The following is a 25,834-nucleotide window of genomic DNA, read 5'->3' as shown; positions in this document are numbered from 1 at the left end:
TGAGTTTGGCCTTTTTGTTTTGTTTTTGTCATTCGAAATACGGTATCCATTTTCCTTCTCCACGAATATGCAATGTTTCGTTATCAAAGTCATGTTTAGATCCATTCTGAAGCTTTTGTGGATGCTACGGCGCTTCTGTTGCGAACTTGCAACTCCCGTCCCTGCCTCTGAAATGTTTGGGCACTTTCTTGTCTCCTGAAAGATCATGGTTCAAGTACTTTCCAACATAGCTAGCAAGTAAATCGACCTTGAGTGCACGTTTGATGGGCAGGATATTTCCTGTAGTCTTTTAAATAAAATTAAAATTTTTGAAAATTTTTTTTGCCCATCAAACTTGGGATAAAAAAAGTGAATGTTGGGTTGGTTTTCAGAAAGTTTTTTTTCGGAAATTTCTTTCCATCTCAAGGGGTAAAAAAAAAAAAAAAATTCAGGATGAAAAAAGTTACTGTTGGATTCTCAAGCCATGGCTTAATTCAACTATTTTGTTTTTTCTTCTTTCATTTTTATCAAACTAAGAGATTTATTTCTTGCAATGTAAACTCAAGTACGAACTCAAGTACAACAAATAGAAAGAGGTTTTGGAAATCTGAATTTTGTTTCCATTTCTTCAATATTTTGACATATTTACTCAAACTTTTTACCAATTCAATATTTTCAATCCATCAAACGACCTTTGAAGGTTTTTTGTTTGGCCAATTCAAGTTCTGAATTCTTAACCTCTAACCTATGGGTTGAAAACAGTGGCTCCCAATTTTCTATGGGATCGCAAAACAATAGCACACGTTTAGCTATTTTTTTTGAAACTTAAGTAAAACAAGTTTGTTTGCTTTAACATAAAATATGCCTGTCTATTTAATTGCTTTTCTTTTCCTGTCCGGACATTGGAAGCATGCAAAAAGGTCGTAAAAACAAATGGTTATCACTGAAGAAAAGCATGGTGAAAAGCTGATCTTTTCTTTTTGCTAAACTAATTTGATTGTCGTTCAATAAAAACGCAATTGGAAACACATTATAAATGACAATACAAGAGAAACACATTTATACTTCGGTTGGATAAAAAGTCAAGTTTATCAGGTGGCTCCACGCGGGGTTACTAAAACTTGTGGATCAAAGCATTTCATTATATGGAAAACGTGTTGGCACTGTTTCCTTTAATAAAGCAAGTTGACATAGATCATGCTTTCCATTAAATGGACATTGAGAAATATGTCCAAGATGCTTATGGTTTAATATCTACGTTCTTTGCTGGGCCTGACAAAAGGTATCTAAAAGAAAATGCCCAAGAAAAATTGGAGGCCCAATGGCATTGGACATACATGTACATCGGTAGGCATAAAATTGAGAGATATCATGGTGTCCCTCTCCCTCTTCTTCTGCAAATAAGGGTATTCCTCCAGCAGTACGGTTTTGATGATGAAGTCTTACGTTTTTTTATTTCTTTTTTTTTTTTAATGTACAAGCTGTCCATAATGAAGGGTTTTAAGGTATCGATGTGAAACTAGCAAATAACTTCATCTGAATGTAAAGGCAAATTTGCATTTTGTTAAAGCTTTCCTTCATCTACCACAAGGGGCATACCACAACCAGGTGGCAAGGCGGCTCACAATCATGGGGGACGTTCAAATCTTATGGTTGCTATGCTTTAGTGTGTTATTCCTATAGGTTAGAACACCCGGGTTAGAACCTGGGAAACATAAAAATATGACCCGAAAGCAGTTTTTCCTAAATAAACATAAAAAAAAGGCTTCCCCTCATCCAAATCCTAACTTGATTTCTCATCCAATGAGCTAATACCTAGTATGACTTTATCTGGGTAGTCTTTGATACCTTTTAATTGGGAACTGACTATATGCGTCGAGTATCATGCCCCAGTCGCTTTCCTAAACGAAAATATCTCAGGCATTTTTCGGCAAATAGCAGATACACAGGGACCTCCCTTGATCAGTTCAGGGTTTAAAAAAACATACAAAATCAGATTCTATTTTTTATTTGGACTGGTCTATTTCGAGTAATATGTCTCCATTTACTCGAATCTCATACGCATTAGACATTCATAATTTAAAAAACCCAAACGTTTTAGCTGTTTTTCTTTAGGCCACTCTTTCGTTCCATGCTCGCCTTAGCTGACTTCAGTTTCTATAGTTGGGACCTCCAGACAGGCCGTCATCATGGTGTTTGCTTTGCCAACATACTACTCATGGGATTTCTAGTCCTGGACAAGGATGCGTGAATATAAAATACCGATGTGGGTAAAAGATTCCTATAGTGATATTCTGTTTGAGGGATCAAACATCCCATGATGGTGGAAACAGAAATTTCAAATCAAGATCGCCATACAAAAGGAAAGGTAATTCTCTATATACGTTAAAGCGTACTAATTTCCTCCATAAAAAGAGATATATACAACAGATACGATTTATGGATTAGCAAGCAAAAGAGATGGGCTGCAAACAGTATTCACTGAACAATATCAGGAAGACAATCTGGAGATAACCTAAATATGCTGCTAAGGTTAATTCTTACGGAAAAGACTGTGATAGGTGCCATTACCAGAATGCTTCGACTCGGTAACCAAAAGATTAAGGGTGAAGGAGCATTTTCATCACTTCCTTGATGGTTGGACGCAGAGAGGGAAGCGTGGTGGTGCATAGCAGAGCTATCCCGAGCATCTTCATCATGCTGTGTTCCGCAGATGCGGAAATCCTCGGGTCCAGAACCTTCAAAACTTCTTCTCTACAAGCAATGTGAGAAGAAACCCAGTAGACGATGTCATTACCTTCTCCAAATTCTGGCTCAACTGGATGCCGGCCAGTTACCAGCTCCAGCAAGACGACTCCAAAGCTGTAGATGTCAATCTTCTCTGTCGCTTTCGTGGTATAAGCTAATTCTGGATAATCAACGAAACAAATAAAATCGTGAGTTCCTCGCTAAATATTCAGTTGGCAACATCAAAACAAAATTTATGAATGATTTAGTAAAGGTTGTTCTAATTATGGGCATAAGCGGCAGCAAACGTTTGGTGCCGGTTGTACAGACAATGAATAAGACCGTTGGTTTGCACCACCCAAAGAATCATCTGTTTCTAGCAGATCAGTTATCACGCCCGCTGCATTATTATTCATGCAGTGCTAAGCACTAGCAGGGAGATGCAGGGCTGTCATCAAACACAGGCAATTTTATTGTTTATAATTGGCAGCCTGGATGGACCTAAGACAGAGGGTCGCATCCTTTAGATCGCGTTTTCAGTTAGTTGCAGGAAAGAATGTGAAGGAACAATACCAGGAGCCATGTAACCGTGTGTGCCGACAAAATCTGAACCTTTGGAATCATTCTCCTCGGCTAAACTTCCAATGGTTGTGGCGGTGCCGAAATCTGCAATCTTAGGTTCATAAGTGCCATCCAACAAAATGTTGGTCGATTTGATGTCCCCGTGAATAATGGCAGGCACACAATCGTTGTGCAAGTATGCAATTGCTCGAGCTACTCCAGTAGCCACTTTGTATCGCAGGCGCCAATCTAGTCCCTGCCTTCCCTTCTTTCTTTCATGGCTTAGTGCATCCCGTAGATTGCCGTTCTCCATGAACTCAAAAACAAGCAGGTTCAGTCCCCCTCCATAAACGCAAGCATAAAGCTGAATAATGTTCTTGTGTCTGATTCTCCCCAGCACCTCTAGTTCTGTTTCTGAAGCTTCCGCCGACACGGGGCTTCTCCAGAACTGCTTTACTGCAACGCTTCCCCTGTTCTTCAAATCCAGGCGGTAAACTTTGCCACTTGCACCACTGCCGATCAAATTCTTCTCCTGCAGATTGCAGACCTCTTTAGCAATGAAGTTGGTCTGCCGAAAACATTTCATCTCCCACATAAGCTCATTGGCCAGTTTGTCACCATCAAACTCTGATTCTGCCAGGGACATGAGGTAAAATTTCTTATAGCGCAATATTAACAACGCTACAGAGACAAGTAGAAATATAACTCCCACAACCCAGACAACAAGCAATTTTTTTTCAGCAAGGTGCTTGTGGTAAAAGCTTGGGCTACAAACGTGCAGATGGTACTCGTTTTGACCTTGACTATCAACGCAGAGACAAGGATTGTTGGCAAAGGCCTCGCCTGTAAGTGCGGTCAAGAGAAGCGTGGAAGGAATTTTCCCACATAAATAGTTATACGAGAAATCAAATGAGCTCAGTTTTAGCGACTGTAAGCTATCAGGAATAAACCCGGAGAGCATGTTTCTAGATAAATTCAGTGAGTTCAGAGACACCAACTCTGAGAAGCTAAGTGGAATTTGTCCTGTTAAGGAGTTATTTGCTAAGTTGAGGACGGAAAGCTTGCTACACTTCGAGAGTTGAGGGGGTATTGGTCCAGTCAAAGAATTCTGCTGCAAATGCAGTGAAGTCAAGTTCTGAAGGCCCCCAATCTGAGATGGCACTGCACCACTAAAGCCGTTGTTATTGGCGATGAGTTTTTGTAGTTGCAGCAGCTGGCCGATCTCAGGTGGCAATCTACCAGAAAATCCATTCTGGTCAATTAGAAGCTCTGTCAAACAGACTGACAGTCCTATCTCTGGACTCATTTCCCCCACAAAATTGTTCCGAGATAGATCGATAATGACGGCAGAAGGTAAGCCCCATAGTCCATCAGGAATTCTTCCACTCAGCAAATTGTCACTAACCCTGAACCTCGTCAAAGATTTGCAGTAAGCATACTCCTCCGGTAGTGTGCCAGTGAACTTATTTTTAAGGGCCGGTAGGAACTGCAACTTGGAATTCTGGCAGAGGTATCTCGGAAATTTGCCAGTGAAATCATTCTCCGAGATGTCAATGCTAGTTAATGGTGAATATCGCCCAAGATCTGGAGGAAACTCACCGGAAAATCCGTTCCGGTAAACAGAGAACCCGACCAGATGACGGAATTGGCCGAAGCGGACTGGGATCCCGCCAGTTAAGTAATTGTTATGTACCTGAAAGACGGTGATATTTGAAAGTTGGCCCATTGCTTCAGGTAGTTCTCCCGTGAGCATGTTGTTGGAGACATCAAATTCCTTGAGAAGAGTGAGGTTTCCCAGCTCCGGTGGTAGTCGCCCATTGATATGATTCATGTAGAGCTCGATCTTATACAGTTTCCGCAAGTTGGAGACGTCGCTTGATATTTGTCCACTGAGAGCATTGTTGGAGAGATCGAGGGACTCCAGATTCTTCAGCTGGTAGATAAATCTCGGCAAATCGCCGGTGAAATTGCACCAGGCCAAGTAGAGATCCGAAAGATTACCTAGTGACTTCAAGCTCTCCGGGATGGGTCCAGCACTGAAGCGGTTCTTTCCTAAACTCAGAGATGTCAAGCTAATCAAATTCCCGACCCACGCGGGGAACTCGCCGGAGAAAGAGTTGCCCTCGAGATGAAGAAAACGAAGGTCTCTGAGGGAAGACAAGTCCGGCAACGTCCCCTCGAGGGCATTGTTGGACAGGTTGAGAGTTTGGAGAGACGAGCAGTTGGCGGCATGTGCCGGGACCCGGCCAGAGATCGAGTTGGACCCCAAATTCAGGACGGTGAGGCTCGGAAGCCGGAAGATTGAAGGAGAGAGACTTCCGGAGAGAGACCTGTTCTCAAGCGAGATTCCGATGACGCGGCCGGAAATCCGGTCGCATGAAATTCCGGTGAAATTGCAGGGGGATCCGGAAGGGCCGTCGATCCAACTGGACATGGAACGGGTCGGGTCCACCAGCTGTTGCTTGAATTGGAGCAGAGCCAAAATCTCTGGGTTCCCGGCGGCGGCAAGAGTCAAAGAGAAGAGAAAAAACGGGACGAGAAGACGAAGAAAGCTGCGGTATCCAGCCATTGGAATTTGAAAAACAAAAGTCAAAGTATTTTCTGCACTTCGAAATTCTTCTATTTCTGGAAAATTCAATGTTCTGATCCTTTCTCCTCTTTCTAAAATTCAAAAGCACATGAACGACGTTCTCATTGAGGCGACGCGCTTTCTGAATTTGAAGGACAGCAGGAAAGGAAGAAACTGGAAATTTTTCAATCCTAAAACTCACCTCCAAAACTGCTGCAAAGTAGGTAATTAACTTGAAATCATCTCGAGAAAAGAACAAAAACAGAATCTCCAAAAAGAAGCAGAATTATTTTTGTTTTTTTTGTTTTTGTATCTAGTTCGAGTTCCAAAGGTTTATTATTATAGCGAAAGTAGGAAATTTCTGCCGGCCAAAGGAACTGCTTCTAAGAGAAAAATTGCGTAAGAACCTCTTCAAAACCCTAGCTTCCATATCAACCGAAAAATCCAGAACAAGAAGTTGCAAAAATTTCGTAATGCATGTCAAAAGTAGCATCTCTTTTGTTCTGAAATTCCTAGCGAAGAAAGACGTGTGGAAAGAGAAACTCCCTTCCTTTTTCGTCTCCAATTCACCAAAAATTGCTCAAAAGCCTGTTCTCAAAACCGTCTTTTCAACGAACAGCAGCTACCGCCTCCCAGATCTCCGGAGACGTCGGGATTTCCCCGATGAAGCTCGTACCTCAAATTCTTCCATTCCTTCCATGAAATACTCTTCAATTCCTCGCAGGGGAATGCAGGAAGCGAGTCCTGGATTCCATGGAATCAGCAAATCGCAAGCAATTCGCTCGCTTTCGTTTTTTCCGTCTTCTCCTGTCGGAGGGAACACGGAAGAGGATGCGCTTCCTCCGCTCGTTTCTTGATGCGCTAATAAAGCTAAGACGATCAAAGAAAACTGTTGCAGGAAAGGTCGTGGACCGCCTCATCATCATCATCACGCTGACGTGAAGACTGAAGTCTTCCGACAAATTCTTCACCATCACGATACAAACAGCCATTTGCTCTTGGAAAACGACGGCCATTTCCTCTCGCACTGTTCCTTCTCCTTTGTCCGCACTACAGTGGGAGAAATTCCCCGTGAAAGTGAGAGACCGAGAGAGAGAGAGAGAGGGGAAACTGAGGTAGAGAGAATCCGTTCCAACATGGAAAACAACAAAACTAGAAGCCAAGGAAGATGAAAGTAACGGCGATCCCAGGAGGGTCAAAATGACGAAAATATCCTTAAGTGATAAAAGAGAAATACCTTTTCATAAGGATAAAGTTGAAGAAATATCTTTTCAACTTCTCCCCATTTTCTTACAAACCCCTCAATTTCATTTTCAGGAATTCCATATCACGGTTTTGTTTGGCAGCACAAACACTGTTTTTCCTGTTTTTTTTTTTATTATCAAACTATAATTTTAAAATTTTAATAAAAAACTGAAATGTAATTTTTAAAATTTTTTTGAATGTATTTGAAACTAAAATTTTTAAATTTTACATGTAAAATTTTAAATTTTAAAAAATATAAAAGAAGGCAATGACAGGAGCTCCCTGCCTATAGAGGTGCACGAACGAGTCGAGCTACTCGAGCTCGACTCGTAAGTTTAAACTAGCTGCTTCATTAGTTAAACGAGTCGAGCTTGTGTAGAGCCGAGTTCGAGTTGACCGAGCTCGGGCTCGACTCGACTCGTGTTCAGCCCTACCTGCCTCCGCCCCTAACCCTAACGCGACCTATGAGTCATAGTCGTCAACCAGTGAAGTGAACTCGGTGTTGGACTATCTAACACACGCACAGCTAGACCACAACCTTCCTTTGATATTTTTTTTACAAAAACATTTTAAGTTGTTATTTGGTTCTTGTAAAAAAAAAAATTAAAAATATACTTTAATATCTAAAAAAAATCTGGCTCTGCCCCGATCTAACACCCATAAAATTGTTGGGCCACGTGATCCCTAACAGTCACATTAACACAATGAAAACCTTAAATTAAATTAGTTTTTGATTAGTTTTTAAATAAAAAATTTAAAAAAAGTTGGTATGGGCTTCCTAAGGGTTTATATCAATATGTATAATAATGTAGTGTCGGTATATGTAATCACCTTTTTTGGTTCGGTTGAACTCAAATAACTAATAGTGGATTGCACTTGCATGACGTAAACCATTTAGAAAGATAATTTTCGAGCTCTAGCTCGGCTCGACTAATGAAACCTCGAGGTCGATAATAGCTCGATAGAAGCAGTTCGATTTATGTGTTGTGCTTGAGCTCGACTGAACTCGAGATGCCTTGTTTGGAAGAAGTTACTTGAGCTCAACCGTCATTGCTTTTATACTTGCTTGAACTCATGAAGAGGTTCATGTCAATGAAAATCAAGCCATGTTTGAATATGTGGTATTCTACTGTAGAGGTGAAACTTTAATTCAAATTTTAGGAAAAGTTTGAACAAGAAACAATGTGTCGAGACCTTTTATCATGAGGTTATTAAATTTGAGTATTAGGAATAAAGTTCCACCTAAGCTCACGTAAAAATTTTTGACCATTGGCCGATTCGATCTAAAAAAAATCGGATGTGAAAAAAAATTAATATCCGAATAAGAAATCGGATCGGATTTTAGATTTAATAAGTGACATCTGATCAGATTAGGATTTAATAAATGGCATATGATCGGATTCAGATATACATAAATATCTGATATGATTTGGATACGGCTCGGTTCAGATTTATTTTTAGACAAATATCATGTATCTAATGCTATTAAATTTTGGAAATTGGCAAAACTTGGTTCAAAATTCGGATTTAGATATAAATATAAAAGTCGGATTCAGATTGTAAAATGAGATTTCAGATTCAGATTTGGATATGACTTTTCTTTATTTGAACTCGAATCCGAATATGCGAATATTCAAAAAGCAGATATGATTAAATATATATCCGATCCGTTGACATCCCTACCTAGAACTACAATTTCAAGTCCATCACACAATATGGTGTATATGAGACTTGAATTTTTTGTCGCACTTGAAAGCCACTCCGTATTAAATAACCAGCATTCTAATTGTTCTCTTGTGTTTGAGTCTTCTTTCCTTTTGTTTACGGAAAGGAATAAGCTTGTGACACTTAATACTCGAGTATTTAATACCATGTATTCGAATATTACCTTGCTTTTATAGGAAGAGAAAGATACTAGGCTTGTCTAGACCTTAGGCTGGAAGCTATGTGTAGAGACAATAACACATGTTATGCGATGGAATGTGGGAGTTGGCCATATCCACCAACACATCATATAATTGGTGCACAAAAAAGCAAAGGTTTCAAACGATGCTTCAAGTAGGGCGACTCAGCCTAGTGGGGACCTAATCATAGTCGTTGTTTTGTAGGGAGAAACCAGAACATAATCATGCATGATCATAATAAGTAATGAAATATAAGTAGGATTTGTAATCAACAAATTATTTAAATGATTCAAAGTTGCTTTACTTTTTTTTTTTATATATATAATCAACTAGATTTGAATCATTCAAATGAAACTCAAGCTAATTAAATCCGATCTTACTAACCTAACTGGGGTTGGACAAACTTATTAATAGGGATGTCAATATATCCGATTTGAATGGGACATCCGACCGAACGGATCTGAAAAAATCGGATATGGAAAAAAATTTACTATCCGATTAAAAGATCAGAAAAGATTCAAATTTAATAAATGACAACCGATTGGATTCAGATTTGGATATACATAAATATCCGATCGGATTAGTATTCGGATCAGATTCATTTTTAAACCAATATCCTGTATCTAATGCTCTTAAACTTTGAAAATGGGCAAAATCTGGTTCAAAATTCGGATTTAGATATAAATAACAAAAAACAGATTCATATTGTAAAATCGGATTTCGGATATGACTTTTCTTTATTCTAATTCAAATATGTGAATATCCAAAAAAGCCGATATGCTTTAGGATATATCTGATCTGAATCCGATCTGTTGACTACCCTACTTATTAAGAAGAACATCTTCGCGTCTTTTTGAGATAAAAAAAAAGAAAGCAAATACACAAGAATACAAAGATTTATGTGGTTCAAAGATACTCCGACATCCATGCATGCATCAAATCTCTATGATCTCGAACAAATATTGTTAACTCTAATAAAGTAGGAGAGTTTACGGCAACAATGCAAAAGTCGAAAACAAAAACAAGGAAAGCCTATTAAATTGGGATGAGGCTCCAAACTGCACCAAAATGCTTTCAGCATAATGCAATCTTATATCTTGAGTACTAAAAAATTTCATATTCCCACATTTCATGGCTATACAATCTATGAAACAGTCAATGATCATTCCCATTGTTCTTCCTTTTTTTATCATTCCCATTGTTCTTCCTTTTTTTTGAGGCTTTGATCTCTTTCTTAAGACCACTCCTAAATGCTTGATACGCGCCTAACTACACCGTTTTAGACAAAGTTTCCGGGATTAAAATGCCATTAAGCTTAGTGGTAGAGCTAGAAAATCCCGGTTAATGGACACTCTAAGTGTAAATTTCAAACTTTAAGGGGGCACCCATACGTAAAAAACTGAAAAAATTAATGAAGTTTGTATACATAATAAAATAAAGTAAATTTTGTGGGTTGGTGTGGGCAATTGCTTACACAAGCTATAACGTCCCTCGGCCACTAATTAAGCTTCAAATCCTGTTGGTGCCAAGTCAAGTCAAAAAGAGAAAGGGTTGGCATCAGTAGTGGATGATAAAAAAAAACCTTTAGTCACATCATATGAATAGTGATGAAATGCTCCACATAGTAGAATATGGTACAATTATTGTGGCGCCACCAAGATTAGTGCCCCATTGTGGCAGTTGCACCACAAAATCTTCACAAATTCCCTGTTGCTTTGCCAAGTGAAGATGAATTTAAGATTCCAATTTCCAAACATGGTCCCTTTGATGAAACAGCAGTAAACAGCCAAGATCTTCTTAGCTTTTCTTTGGGACATTGGTCCTAGAAGCATGGCTTTGTAGATTCTACCATTGATTTTGTTTGGAAATCGTCCCTTTCATGAGAAATTTGTAAGGATTGTAGAAGATTTGTATTCGGTGTTTCAAACTTAAACATGTTTGAATTCAGATACAGGTTCATAAGGAATATGAATTTGCATTTTAAAATCGAATTTGGATCTGACTAGCATAAGATCTGACGTTCATATGATCTCAACCAGATGTTTTACTTGAATTCATATTTTGTAAAGTTGGAAACCGACTGAATTATATATATATATATATATATATATATATATATATCATGAAAATAAAATAAACTTTTTTTCATAATTTGTGATTTCATGAGCCAAGTTGAGTCCGAGTTCAGTCAGCTTGAGCTCGCTCGACTAATATATATATATATATATATATCATGAAATTGAAATAAATTTTTTTCATAATTTGTAGTGAACACGAGCCAAGTTGAGCATGAGTTTAGTCAGCTCGAGCTCACTCGACTAATGAAACGTCGAGCTCAACTCGGCTCGAGCTCGAGAATAGCTCGACGGAAGCAGCTCGAGCTTGACTCGGCAATTACGTGTTGAGCTCGAGCTCGACTCGATTAATGCTCGACAAACTTGTTTGAATAGAATTGATATTTATCGTTTTGTGTTGAGTTCGAGCTCAACTTGATTAAGGCTCGAGAAACTTATAAACTTGTTTGAATATATTGACTTGATTAAGGCTCGACAAACTCGATTAAGGCTCAAGCTTGACTCGGTAGTTACGTGTTGAGCTCGAACTCAACTCAATTATTTGAACGAGTTGACTCATGAACTCGAGTTCGACTTGTTAAGCAAATGACTCGGCCCAAACTCATTCATGAGCTGAGCACGACTCGTTGTTCACCCCTAATAAAAATTATCGTAAATGGTGTAGTCATAGCTAAAAACTAAGGGTGGGCATCTGGTCGGTGAGCCTGACCCGGGTCTCGGCCCGGCCTCGGCCCAGCCTGTGAAATTAAAAATTAAAATTTTTAATTATAAAATAATTTTTTAAAATATAAAATGTATTTAATAATACTAAATATATATTTTTAAAACAAAAAAAATTAAAATAAATAAATTTTTAATATAAACGGGTTAGGCCGACCTATCGGGCCCGGCCCAAGCTTGGCTAATGGTTTACTTTTTGTTTGGTCTAAATAAATATCGGAGTTGAATTGTTTGGTCAACTTGGCTAATGGTTTACTTTTTCAACTTTATGCTTGATCACGTGATAATCATCAATGAAATGGAGAACATGACTTACGGGATAGGATCAATTCACATATCTTACGAACCTGATAGACATACAAAGGACAAGTGAATTATGAAAAGGTGTCTATCAAATGTCTCTTGACATTTATCATAGGTAGATTGTGATGAAAAGGTGTCTCTTTCCCTCTCTATCTCCAGGTGGCCGGACCACTTACCTCACTGAAGTGGTGCTGTTGCTTTTAATTTCCACATAATGCAGGCACTACGTTTGTCATGGTCTTAGAAAAATGATGCTTTTAAGTGTCGATTGGCGACAATAGCATGTTACTGTCTCATGAATCTACCTTAAAAGTAAGCCAAATTCATAGAACACTAAAAAAATGGAGCGAACTCAATTTGCCCTATTTTTGAGGTGCAGTTTTACGGGACAAAAACAAAGTGTTGTTGTTGCCAAAAGGCGTACACATTCAAAAGGAGAGTAGTTTCACAGCACAACCTTATTCTTTCAGCTCTCACATACCAGTCACGTATATAGCCATTTGAGCAATCTAATTTTTTGATAATTTTATGAGATGTATTTATATATATTTTTTCTTGAGCTTAACGGAGTTTAACCGAGCCTAGCCCACTTAACTTGAGCTTGACTCAATTAGGTTGTCGAATTCATTTCTTAACTCAAACCCGACTCGTTTAATAAACGAGTCGAATTCAAGTCAAGTTTGTCGAGCGAATTCGAGTCGAGCTCGACTTGTTGAACGGCCCTAGATATGCGGGGGAGTAACAATGTGTTGTTCTCATAAAAAGCCTCTTATTGTCCTCTTAAAAGGAATTACTTTCTACACATTCAAAAAGAGAGTAATTTCCCAACACAAGCTTATTATTTCAGCTCAAGACCCAGGAGGGGTACCATTTTCTCCCCATTTTCTAAGTTGGACTTTAATTTTCATAATGGCAGACAATTAGGGTTCATAATCTTGTTTTATGGCTTCATCATGAATAAATGGAGCTGCACATGAGGAGAGTTCGAACTCGAGCGCGGCTTGAACTTGAGTTCATGAGCTCGAGCTTTGCTAGCAGAACTCAACTAAGCCTGAACTTAATTAACTTGGCTGGTCAAGCTTGAGCCGAGCTAATCTCACCACATATACCACATATATGTAGTCTTTAGTGTTTTAAGAAGTAAATTGGCAACGATAACAATGAGCTTGGAACAGAGACCTCGTTGTATGATACTTATGAGCAGTGGCGTAGCCACATTGTGATTGGTGTGTGCAGTTGCCCACACCAGCCTCTTATATATATATATATATATATATATATATATATATATATATATATATATATATATATATATATATATATATATATATATATATATATATATATATAATTTAAGTATTTATATATATATATATATATATATATATATAATTTAAGTATTTTTAAACAAGTGTCCCTCCAGTGAATTTTTCTGGCTCCGCTAGGGATTATGTGTGTTCTTTACAAGTTTAGTTATTAGATTATAGAAATTGAACTTTCAAGACTCGAACCCGAGTTGCTTTATGCCATTGAGATCAACCATTTGCTCAAACTCAACTGAATGGACAAGTAGAGAATGTACCAGACGATCTTGAGATTTGAATGGGTCAGATCCAGTTTTTGAGATCCAATTTAACTGAAATCCAATTAATAGAACTGGTTAACTTTGCGTTTGATTCGTTATCCAGTTATCTCAGTCTAATCAAAGTAAATTTGGGTTTTAACTCCAAATCTGAATTGGAGATCCAAATTCGCTTAAAGTTACCCGACGATTTCATTTAAAAAATAAATATCGAATTTGTACACTAAAACACTGATTTTCACTTTCTTAGTTGGAACCTTGAAGGTTCTGATTTGTGCATGCTTTTAACTTCGCAACAAGAAAAAAAATGGAAATATTCTTCCAAAAAGGAATGGAAGGTTCCAGGATAATCAAGATTTAACTGAATCGTATGGAATTAGCAAAAAAAAATCAGGGAAAAGATAAATGAAAAAAATAAATAAAAATGAAGTGAAAAAAGGAAGTTCTTAAAGTATTTAGAAAAAATATAACAATCGGCGTACGGTACTCTTAATATGGCTGGATGTCGATATATCTGTTTTGCTTTGGATATCAGACCAACCCATTTTGAAAAAAATCAGATATGAAAAAAAAAAAAAAATTTCATATCGGAATTGGGTTCGGGTTTAAGAAATGAAATCCAGTCATATTTAGATTCAAATATACATAAATATCTGATTAGATTTAAATTCAAAGTCAGATAGGATCGACTTTTCAATAAATATCCTACATCCAATGCCTTTACATTTTGAAAATTAGCAACTTTAGTACAAATTTCGGATTCACGTCAGATGTGAATGTAAAAATCATATACAGATCAGGTTCGGGGATTGTATTCTATTTGGATTCCGATATGACTTTTCTTCATTCATACTCGAATCTAAACATGTGAGTATAAAAAAAAAACAGATATGGTTAATAGCATATGTGATTCGCATCTGATTCATTGAAATCCCTAAAAACAGTTGCCCCATTGAATTAGTTTGCTATAATTTTGACTCAAATCAACCGATTCCGCTAACAGCATATGTATATAATTTGAGTCAAATCATGCAATAACCAATTTGAGATTCTATATGAAAACAGCCAGGGAATCAAGCTTCGGAAAATGACAATTCGGGCATGCGGTTGAGACCAGAGTCCACCAGATAGGCGACATATCATTGGTCTTTTATTTGTAAGCATATATATATATATATATATATTAGTGGGCCGGTCTGCGTCATGAATCCTTCAAGATAAGTTCTATCAATTCAGGGAGGTCATAATCCAAATAGATCTGTGGATCCCAAGCATATATAGAGAATATTTCCAATATCAAGATATTATAAAGACCTGTTGGGTACGTGTTTGGATTTTACTAAGCTGGTAATTCGGATTGTCAAAATCCATGTAACTTTGAAGTCCGCAGATTTAAGATTAGAGGCTTTACTCTTGGATTTTAAATCAAATCCTTTGATGGTAAAAAACAACAATCTGTAAAACCCAATAACAACCATCTCTATCTTGGGGTGGAGCATCGACAAACGACGCCACTGTCTTCACCTCCCTCCAATTGCCTCCCCATTTTCAGCCGCTTTTTTCTTCCTGAGCATCAAACATGGTTAAATTTACCATGTTAAATTTCACCTGATAATCAAACAGAGCTTCAGATTGGAAGAGGGAGAAATTTCATCCTTAAATTTTTCTAAAAAAATTTATCATGGTAAATTTACCACATTAAATTTCAACCAACAATCAAACGGACCCTAAGCATATAGTTAACAAATTTTCAACTGGTCATAGGGTAGTGACCCAGGTCTCCTGAAGTTGTTCTATCTAACTGCACCCAGATCCACCTCTACCTACGTGCCTGCTAGATGGGGCGTAGCACAATTAGTTGAGCTTGTGGGCTTATGAAAGACCAATCGTGCTGCTTATCTGGATTACAAATAGTGGATGTGTGATACTCTAGTTGATTGGTATGTCACTTCCTACTTAGATCCTGAATTAACGCTGAACTTCGAGGGCAAAAAGGAAGCAGAGGGGATTCCCTTGCCTCCAAACCCGATGCATACCTCGGGAGAAAGATGTTCGCGGAGCAAGGGAGGCTGCCCAGAAGAAAATCATTCTTTCTTTCTTTATCAGACTATTAGATTGGTTTCCCACTGGAGGAGAATGACCACACATGCTGAAGAAAAATACAAACAAGTCACCTCTTTGTCTGGGATGAGTTTGTCAAAAAGAAACATGACTTGCCATGAAAGGCACCAACATCTTCATACAAGGCCTCTGCTTTCTTGATCACTAAGGCAAGAATTAATTCAGTTTCTGACCGATTCAATTGGCATAAGCCGATTCAGGCCAACTCTGACTGTTGCTAGAAGGTGAACCAAGGGCAATTTTTTACTGCGGGGTGCTGTAAAATATTGAATGACTGAATCATCAACAATCAAATTTTTTTTTTTTTCACCATAGAAAAGTGGGATAAAAATCCCAATCGCGATGACGTTAAGAATCGTGACCAATGAAAAGACATGCAAGATATGGGATAAAAATAGACTGGTGATGATAAATTTCTGGCTGGAAATGGTCAAGATTTAGTGTGCAAATTTTGTCCTTTTCTCCTGTATTTATTTTGATCCCAATCCGGCCTCTAATGTGTTGCTGCATCCAATCCAGGGAGGTCATAATCCAAGTTGATCTCTGGATCCCAAGCACATATCCGGAATATTTCCAATTTCAAGATATTATAAATCCAATTTCCAGATATTATAAAGATTTGCTGGGTACGTGCTTGGATTTTACTTAGCTATGCAGGATTTAAAACTTGTAAATTCACTCTCCAATTTTTTTTTAAACGTTATAATGGGCAGTTCAAAACTTTGAAGTTTCATAGTTTACAACTGATGAGAGTCCAATATTCAGTTCAATCAATATTTGTATGGACAGCAAGCGGTGAATGTGCGACACTCTAAATTATGAGTATTTTACTTTGACTTAAATCTCAAAGTAGCTTGAACCTATAAAATTTGAAATTTCAATATTAAGAAAGAATAAAAAAAAAAAAATTTTGAAAATGATAAAAATAATTCTTTAAAAAGAAGAAAAAATCATCTAAAAAAAGGTGTCAGCTTTTCTTTCCCTTATTGTATCATAAACCCCAATGGATCATGGATTACTTATCCACTAAAATTCTTTTGGTGCATTAAATGCATGGTTGGCAAATCCGTGACTCAAACTCAGATCAGCAAATGACCGGGTCACTGGGTCAGCGAGTTGACTCGTCGACTCGGTCGAGTATTCAAATAACTATAATGTAAATTACTGCAGATGAATCAGGCGAGTCAAGTGTGAGTCTGGCCGAGTTAGGGGCCAGTCTGCCCAAACCTTGACTAGTGGCAGGATTTGTTGGTGATCGGAGTTGGCTCAGGCGAAAGATGTTTGTGGAGGAAGCGAGCCTGCGGTGGACAAAGTGTCCTATAGGAGAAGAAAGTTATTCTTCCTTTTATCTGATTGGAGGAGAATGACCAACAATTCTGAAGAAAGATACAAAGATGTCACCTCTATGTCTGTGGTGAGTTTGTCAAAAGAAACATGACTGGCCATGAAAGTCCCCAACATCTTCATTCACTCAAGGCCTAGAGTCTCTAGCGGTGACCTTTAATTGGGCAACTTAAGAAAGTGAGGTAGCATAACCATTTGAGAAAATGATATAATGGCATGCGGGGGCGAAGGCAGGTGCGGGAAATTGCCTACACAAACCGACAAAAATATTTATTTATTTATATTGACATCTTATTTTTATATTGGCACATCAGGCAAATTTTTTGTTTACATGTTGATATCTTTTAAAATTTTAAATTTATTACTAATGCCCCTTAGTCGGAAATCTGTAGATTTAGTATTCAAAGTGGTCAGGTTTTTCTTGTGTATAATACAACGAGCTTAAAAAAAGAAAAAAATAAAAAAAAATATGATAAATTTTTAAAAATTTTAAAAAAATAAGAAAAAATAAAATAACTGAGAAACTAATAACACAAACATCAAAAGATAAATAGATTTACAACAAATAAAAAATAAAAAAAAACTGTTTGGCATTAAAAAAACTGAAAAAAATGAAAAATGTGAAAAAAAGTTGTAATATTTTTTGTAGTTTTGAACGGCCATTTAATTTATCTCGTTTTTTTCATATATATTAAAAAAACGAGTTTCTATGACCAAGATCTAAAATGACTTGGAAGTTTTTTTTTTTTTTTTCATTTTCCCCTGTTTCATGATTAGGTAAAACTTTTAAAAGTTTTGCCAAGTAGTGGGTCTCACTCATTTTACTATGTTCTCTGAAATGACTCGGTATTTTTTTTTTCCCTCAAAGGCTGCTCTGATAATTAGGGTTGCCAAAAGTAGTGGCCCCTTCTATTTTTTCAAAAATAAAGCAAATGTTTTGCCACTGTATATATCTTTTTACTAGTTTCTTTGGACAAAATAATCAGAGATGAGAAAAGTTTTTGCCTTTTTCTTTGTTAGCTGAACACCATTAAGCTTTTGCAGTGCAAAGGTTTTCCCCAGAAAAAATTTGCCACAGGAAAAACTTTTGCCTTAAATCAAACATGCACTTAATGAAACAATAAAAGGTTTTCCCCTTAGAGGATTGGGAGAAAAATAACGCTGTTAAGAACTTCTGATTATTTTATGCATTTTCACTTTTTTTTAGAAAATGATTTTTTTTTTTTTTTGGGGTTTGTGGGGTGGCGGGTTGTGTTCCAAGGATAAATAAGACCCATCAAACAGTGATGTATATATGAACTAATAATTTACACAAAACAGTCTCATGTTTGTATATTTTACATGTAGCTGGTTGAAATTTAAGTCCATTTTCCGTCTCATCATTTTGCTAAAAGTTATCCATTTCTATACAATGAGTTCAGGTCTTACACTAATTCGAAACAATGCACTCCTTTTTTTTTTTTTTCAATTGGACCCCGAGCACCTGTAAAGTAGACTGCATTGGGTGTTCGAGGACGAACTAACACACTGTTTATGTTTTGGACTCATCATAAGCCACCACGTCACGACGTGGGGTATTTTAGTCATTATAAAAACTTGTTCAAATAAGATACACTTTTTAACCATATTTGTTTTTCATATGTTCACATGCTCGGACTTGAATTTAGATTCAAATGTGAATGAAAAAACATACATCCAAATATGAATCCAAAATTTAATTTCATAATTTGGATCTGATCTGTATCTGAATTTTATATTCATATTCAAATCAGAATTTAAATTTGACCAAATCTGTATAATTTTTCAAATGTAAGGACATTGGATGGAAGATATTTGTTCAAAACTCAATTTCTATTTAAACATCAAATAGATCATTCTGAGTACACAAAAACACACACACACACACACACACACACACACACACACACACACATATATATATATATATATATATATATATATATATATATATATATATATATATATATATATATATATATATATATATATATGAATAATTGCCATTGATCGCTCAACAAAGTGATGTGTTATATATATATATATATATATATGGTTATATATATATATATACGGTAGGATGGTTATATTTTATTTAAAATAATTGTTTAACAAAAAATTAAAGGGTTTGGTTTTTTTATCCTTGACCTAAGTATCTAGTTTTACTAATCTTTCTCTCTCTCTCTCTCTTTATATATATCATGTCAAATGTTTAAAAGATTAAAAACCAATCTTTACAAAAGGCACTAGTGATGATCTAGATGTAGTGACAGTTGATGGTGCCTTCAACAACTATGTATGATGTTTTGAATTATAAATTTAAATCAGTTGCTATAAAGGCATTATTGATGATTAATAGTGTAGTGATAGTATATGGTGCTTTTAACATCTCAATAACAAAGTTTAAATTTTTAGTCATCTATTATTTGACAGTTTAGAATTATATACATGTATATGTCGTTTTTGTTGTCCGATCTTGAAACAAATGTTGAATGTAATATGAATGCAAAGAATAAAAACCTATATTGTAAAATTTGATGTATAATGAGACTTCAGTGTCTTTTTTATCTTGCAGGTTTGGATAATTCGAGCATATTCTACTGGTTCATTCTGAAGTCGGGCTCTAAAAGCAGGAGAATAAATTGTGTGTCACTAAAAGCATCATAAACTATTGGACACAATAAACAGTCACTAATACCTTGTTGCTAAAGACTTTTAGCGACGACATTAAATTTTCTAGTCATCCATCGACTGTCCAAAATTCTAAAAGGAAAATCATAAAATTTCCTCCCTCTCTCTCTCTCTCTCTCTCTTTATATATATATATATATATATATATATATGGTTGTGAGGATATTCTGCCCATTCATTGGCTATTTTCACAAATGTAACCACGAAATGGAGTGCAAAATGTCTAAGATCATATGTTCGAAAAAAAACTTGTGAAAAAGTGAATATTGGAGAACATATTGTACAAGTAGTAACATTACTGATCTTAGCTTGTCGATTCATAAAGTTTGAGATCACTAACACAAAATCTAACCAAGTTAATGTAGGTTTTCTACCAAATCCTCTTAAAATTGCATCTACGCGGTTAGTTGCATAAAAAAAATTCTTTTTAATGGGTTTTAGGCGGTCCGATTTTGGTGTCAAGGCATGCATAATTTAAGGTAACTTAATAATTGCATCTCATTAACTCTGATTGAGTTAATAAGAACCTAATGTTCAATAGGCATAAAAGACTTTTTTTAATTAAAAGTGCAAAATTTTGGTGTGCTTCAACAATATTGAAAATTCAAGCGTGCCTTTTATTAAATTCAAATTTATGGGTGTGTCTTTTACTGTTGCCTAAATAGTGGTCATCGAGCACTCCTTCTTAGAGCGGGAGGAAAATATTGTTGGGTTTGTGTTAATGCCATCCTTTATAACCAACCTTCTTATAGGGCTCTTGTGGCGCTGGGCCGGGTCTTGTGGCGCTGGGCCGGGTCAGGCTGCCGGCGGATACCTTATACCTGGCTCAGTACGGGCCCGAGCGATGAGCCGACATGGATAAGCCTGACGTGAGCTTGATCCAGCCCGATAACTTTTTAAAAATATTTATTATTATTATTATTACTATTATTATTATTATTATTATATTTTAAATATATTTTATATTTTAAAAATATTTTTTATTACAACCAGAGCCTGAGCCCAAGTTTTGAACATCGTGTCGGGCCAGACCTGGTTCATACTAGGCTGTGCTGGCCCGATGCCCGTAGGCTCTTGTGGTGTTTATTTTTTCTTGGGTGATAAATAAAGAAATAAACAAGCAATTCAAATTTTAAAATCATTAATTTCATGGAGCTTCAAAAACTTTCATTTTTTAAAGGACACTAGTATAGATAAATAAGTAAATATTTAATGAAAATAAAGAAAAATTATGGGGTTGATGTGGGAGTTTCCCACACCAGCCAATATGTGGCTTCACCACTGCTTTAGTTATAATGATGGAACATAAACAATCCCCTTATAGTGGATGCGAATTGATCAAACTAAGTAAGATTGTCAAAACTCTGCACTTTTGGGTTGTGTTTGTTTCACTAAGGATCTAGATTTGTGAGAATTTGAAATATTAGGATTTTAGATCCATGGATTTAAAATCAAACCACCTCCCATCCGACCATAAATCCACAGCTTTTAACATGTATCATAGATTTAAAATCCATATTGTTTAAACTGGGAATCTCCTAAAACACACTTTTTTCATGCAGCCTTGAATCTAAGATTCGAAGCTATCAAACGCAACCTAAGGTTAACAAGCAATATATTATAATACGGCAAAGAAAGTTGATGATAGGAGATGCTGAGCAGTCTTGCCATGAGGGCACTTGCATAATGGGGCTATAACATGGAGTCTCATGTCTTGGACATTGAATCATCTATGACTGTGTTCCAAAGATTGGGTCATATTTATAAACAAATGTGTTTTAATATACTATAAATTATTGTCACATAAAACTCGTATTATTCGAAAAAAAACTCGTATAATAATCGAGAAATAAACCAGTCATATAAAATGACAATTTAGAAACGTCTTTTTTTTTAAAATGTTATAAAATAAAAAATGTGAAAAAACACGTATTACACATGTTTTTTCATATTTTTATTAATTTTATTTTGTATAATTTTCAGGATCTATCAAATATTTTAATTTTTAAAAAATTTGTCGGGATTTTCCCTAGATGTTATCGAGATATACAACTTTATTGTATTATACTCAAAAAATTCATCACCATATAATACCCGTACACGATATATGTGATAATGCTATAAATATGCCCAGTTGTGGAGCCAGCGTGGGGCTGACGTGGGCGGCCCAAGATAGATATATATAGATTCATATATATGTTTGAATTTCACTAGTTTTATTTTATGTTTGTTCAATTGTTCTAATTATTTTTTGCTCTTTATATGATTTTCTTTATATTCGTTTACGCATTACTTAGTCTATTTTTTTTTTCAATATGCTTTTGTTGTTCTCATGTCAAGCTTTAGATGCCTTAATCGTGCCTAATTTAATTTTCAAGATCTATTTCAAATTTTAGATTTACAATACAGGTTAACTAAGAAAACGTGAACACCATTTATGACAGTGAAGGAGCCAAACATTTAGTCCATTTACATATTCGAACAGTCACTTGATTTAGTTTGTTACATATTGGTGCCTCTCGAATCTCGATTAGAAGATCTTTAATTTCCACGATCTAAAATTTGAATCAGTATATATTAGTGCCCTACAACAAAAAATTTTCTGAGTTCGCCACTTATTTATTTATGAATCTACGATTACTTTCATAAAAGAAAAAGAAAAAGATCTCGACTCTGCATCTAAAAAGGCATGTCATGTTAATCTCTGTCTTCTGATGTGTTCTCTATGCTGACAGCACATGCTTTGCTTCTACTCTTTCATGAGGACGAGTTCGATAGAACCCGATACCTTCCACTTGGGTCGCGCCCCACCACTTTCCTCTGCCTCCAGCCCGCTTTCACTAAATTAATCTCTCTGTTTCGGCGCAGCTCTTCGCTTTCGTTTCCTCTGCCTTTGCTGCTCCTGCTATGCTTCTTTGTTTCTTTTCTTAACTATTTGTAGTAACTTAAGAGAAAGCGGTGAATCTGATAGCACTTAACGTATATGATTTTTCTAGTAGTGAATCTCAGTTTTCAAATTTGTCCAATTTATGAAGGATTTTTGTTTGGCGATCTGAATCGCGCTTGACGAATGAGGAGATCAAAGCTTCGCCAAACATCCCTTAATGTTTGTTTATTTTTACATTAGTATCTGCAAATATTTGCTTTGTCCTATATATGAGTGCCCCTTCGTATGTGAAAATCTATGAATGGGTGCCCCCTTCAGAAAACTTTTCTGAATATGCCCCAATATATTTGTGAGATCCTTGAGGATCATAGAACCTTGAGGATCAAAAAGTTCCATATTCATAGAAAAACAAATGCCTCAAAAGATAGATTCATGAAAAACTAACATAATGATCTTGCTACCAAAATACACCTGAAGACTATTTAGGTTTTTTTCTTTTTTTATTTTATTTTTTTTAATTTTTTGGTTTGTGGGAGGGGTTCGTCCTTGTTACCATTATGAAAAGATGCAAGGTTAACAAATTAATAGTCTAATCTCCTGCATTTCAAACAAATGATTCAAAAACCTTTGCTAGGAATCAAGGTTATGAAACCTTAAGATCTCATAATCATCTCAGATTTAAAATCTAAGCTATTAACCAAGCGCTCCTCTAAGCGATTCCTTCCATTTAGCATGCAAAACCAAAACAAACAAGAGATGCTGTTTCCTAAGTTGATCATCAGCACTATTCAAAATTAAAATCAAACACGACATTAAATTTGATGAGTTGATCATCAGATGAAGATTCACTAATGATTATGATGAGGGTTGCAATCAGGAGCACACACCTTTTTCCGGCGAGGAAACAGCGCCGGGTTCTTTTCAAAGTTTTGCCTTTTGCTTTTTCAGCAGACTATTCCTTGCATAAACCTTCACTCTCTCCAAAGGAACCCAAAGAAAAAAGAAAAGGGAAAAAGGAAGCAGAGGGTGTGTCTTCTCCTGTCCGCTGCTTTTACTTGTGTTCCTTTTTCTTATGGTCATCGCCAATTTCCGCCATGAGATTCTGAGTTGAAGTTTTGTCACTGTCCTGTCTCATTCACCGCAGAAGTGCAGAAAACGTTACCAGCAGGATCCATGGAGGTCTCTATCCAGAAATCCTTCTGTCTCTCACATGTGATCGGACGGTGTGGTGTCTTTAATTACACTTCGTCTGCCTAATGCAATTAAGGCCGGTAAATATGCAGAAATCGCTTCCTTTTTGCTGTCTATCATGAATTAATAACAGCATTCATTCTTCAAGAGAGTACCACTTGTTTTGAACTTTTTAGTTTTTGGAATTATATATATATATATATATATATATAGAGAGAGAGAGAGAGAGAAAGAGAGAGAGAGAGAAATTGGTAAAAACCTAACACTCACGTCATCGATAAAAACCAGACCCATTGATTTTTGTTAAAACTATTTTAAATAAAATATAAACATTTTAATATGTTTACAAAGGCTTTTTTGATATTAAACATTCTTTGATTCATGTTGTTTTAATGAAAAATGTTGATTTTTTTTTATTATCATTCTCATGGGAGCCATCCATTTTTTCTTATTATAAAAACACCATTGAAGTCTAACAAATGATCAACTTAGTATATGTTTTGCAATAAGGTTAGATTGCCAAAAAAAAAAAAATTTAAAAATCAAAATCAAAGGGTCTGGCTTATTCCTAACCTAAGTGCTAAGTGTATGTTTTTTACCAATTATATATATATATATATATATATATATATATATATATATATATATATATATATATATATATATATTCCTCAAGATGTTTGACACTATCAGGGCCTAATATTAACAAACTATTGCATTACTGGTAAAGTAACAATGCAGGTGTACTTAAGAATTACCAGAGCTAGCTTTATGGAGCTCGCTTTATGACACTCTTGTTATCTAAGAAATAGTTGTGTATAATCTTATGTTAATAAAACCCTTAGCAACATCTTCCTTGTCTGTTTTATGGAGCATAGCATAGCTGGTCGGTCTTAGTGTTGTGTTCCATCAGTTCAATTCTTATGTGAGACACTCGAGTTGAAAGGTATATGGTAGAACCACATAGTCTCAAAGCAACCTTTGAACTTAAGAACAGGGGAAACCGTGGCTTTGCAAACCGCCAACCTCTACCTTACCTATTAGATTTTTTTTTTTTTTAAAGTTTTTCTTATGGTCAAGTATATAGAGTTTATGTGTCTCTCGATCATCATTCAAACCATACAGAGAAAAGAATTTCATGAGCTGTTTTGAAGTAGCTTTTCCTTTCTAAGCAGGCACGAGAAAGATGAGTAACCGAACCGAATCGAGAAGACTGTCGATTCTGTGAATCGGTCGATTCAACAAATGAATTCATTTGAATCAACTATGAATAGGCAAACATATTATTATATTTACCTTTGAAAGAACAAACGAGATAATTTATAAGAAATAATTAAAAAAATTAAAACTTTAAAATATCTAAAACTGAAAAATGCAGGTCCCCTTTTATGGACCAGTGAATTGAATTGATTCAAAAACAACTTCAGTTTTTTATGAAAACTAAGAAAAAAACCTAATCCATCTCATTTGAATGGAACTCTGCCTTGTTAATTTTGATGTTTATAAATCGATGGACTTAAATAAAACACATGGATCTAGTAGAGCCGGTCCAGATCCAGAACACTTTCATTCTCATAAGTGAAGAGTGCCAACTGAATCAAATCCTGTCATTGCTTGATCCACTTTGTGATTACTCTTAGAAACCACTAAAATTCAAGAGACCATTGATATATCAAAATTAATCTTTGCAATTGGAGCCTACTTTTAGCTGCATTCTGAAAAACAAGGCTCATATTTCTGATTGTTCCATATTTCAAAAAAGGGGTATTTCTAGCCATACCCATAATCCCTAACTTTATTAGATTATTCATTTAAGATGAAGGAGACGCAGCTGTGCTTTTTTTCTATTTGTGGAAATGAAAAGAATCTTCTCAATTTAAAGTGACAATATTGAAAAGATGAACATGATCTAACCTG

The 25,834-nt window shown here is 36.0% G+C and overlaps 1 protein-coding gene across 1 annotated transcript; it reads right to left on the bottom strand.

Moving 5' to 3' along the window:
• Positions 1–2,334: 2,334 nt before the first annotated feature.
• Positions 2,335–6,897, bottom strand: LOC116265147 (receptor protein-tyrosine kinase CEPR2). The gene is made up of 2 exons (XM_031645675.2): positions 3,280–6,897; positions 2,335–2,887 (listed from the first exon to the last, which is right to left on the bottom strand). The coding sequence occupies exons 1-2, from the start codon at positions 5,834–5,836 to the stop codon at positions 2,580–2,582; spliced, it is 2,865 nt and encodes a 954-aa protein (XP_031501535.1). The 5' UTR covers positions 5,837–6,897; the 3' UTR covers positions 2,335–2,579.
• Between the last annotated feature and the right edge of the window lie 18,937 nt (positions 6,898–25,834).

The sequence above is a fragment of the Nymphaea colorata genome, chromosome 1 (assembly GCF_008831285.2).
Source record: "Nymphaea colorata isolate Beijing-Zhang1983 chromosome 1, ASM883128v2, whole genome shotgun sequence".
NCBI classification, from domain to species: domain Eukaryota; kingdom Viridiplantae; phylum Streptophyta; class Magnoliopsida; order Nymphaeales; family Nymphaeaceae; genus Nymphaea; species Nymphaea colorata.
The sequence above is the reverse complement of the archived record's forward strand: the minus strand, read 5'-3'. Positions and strand labels throughout refer to the sequence as shown.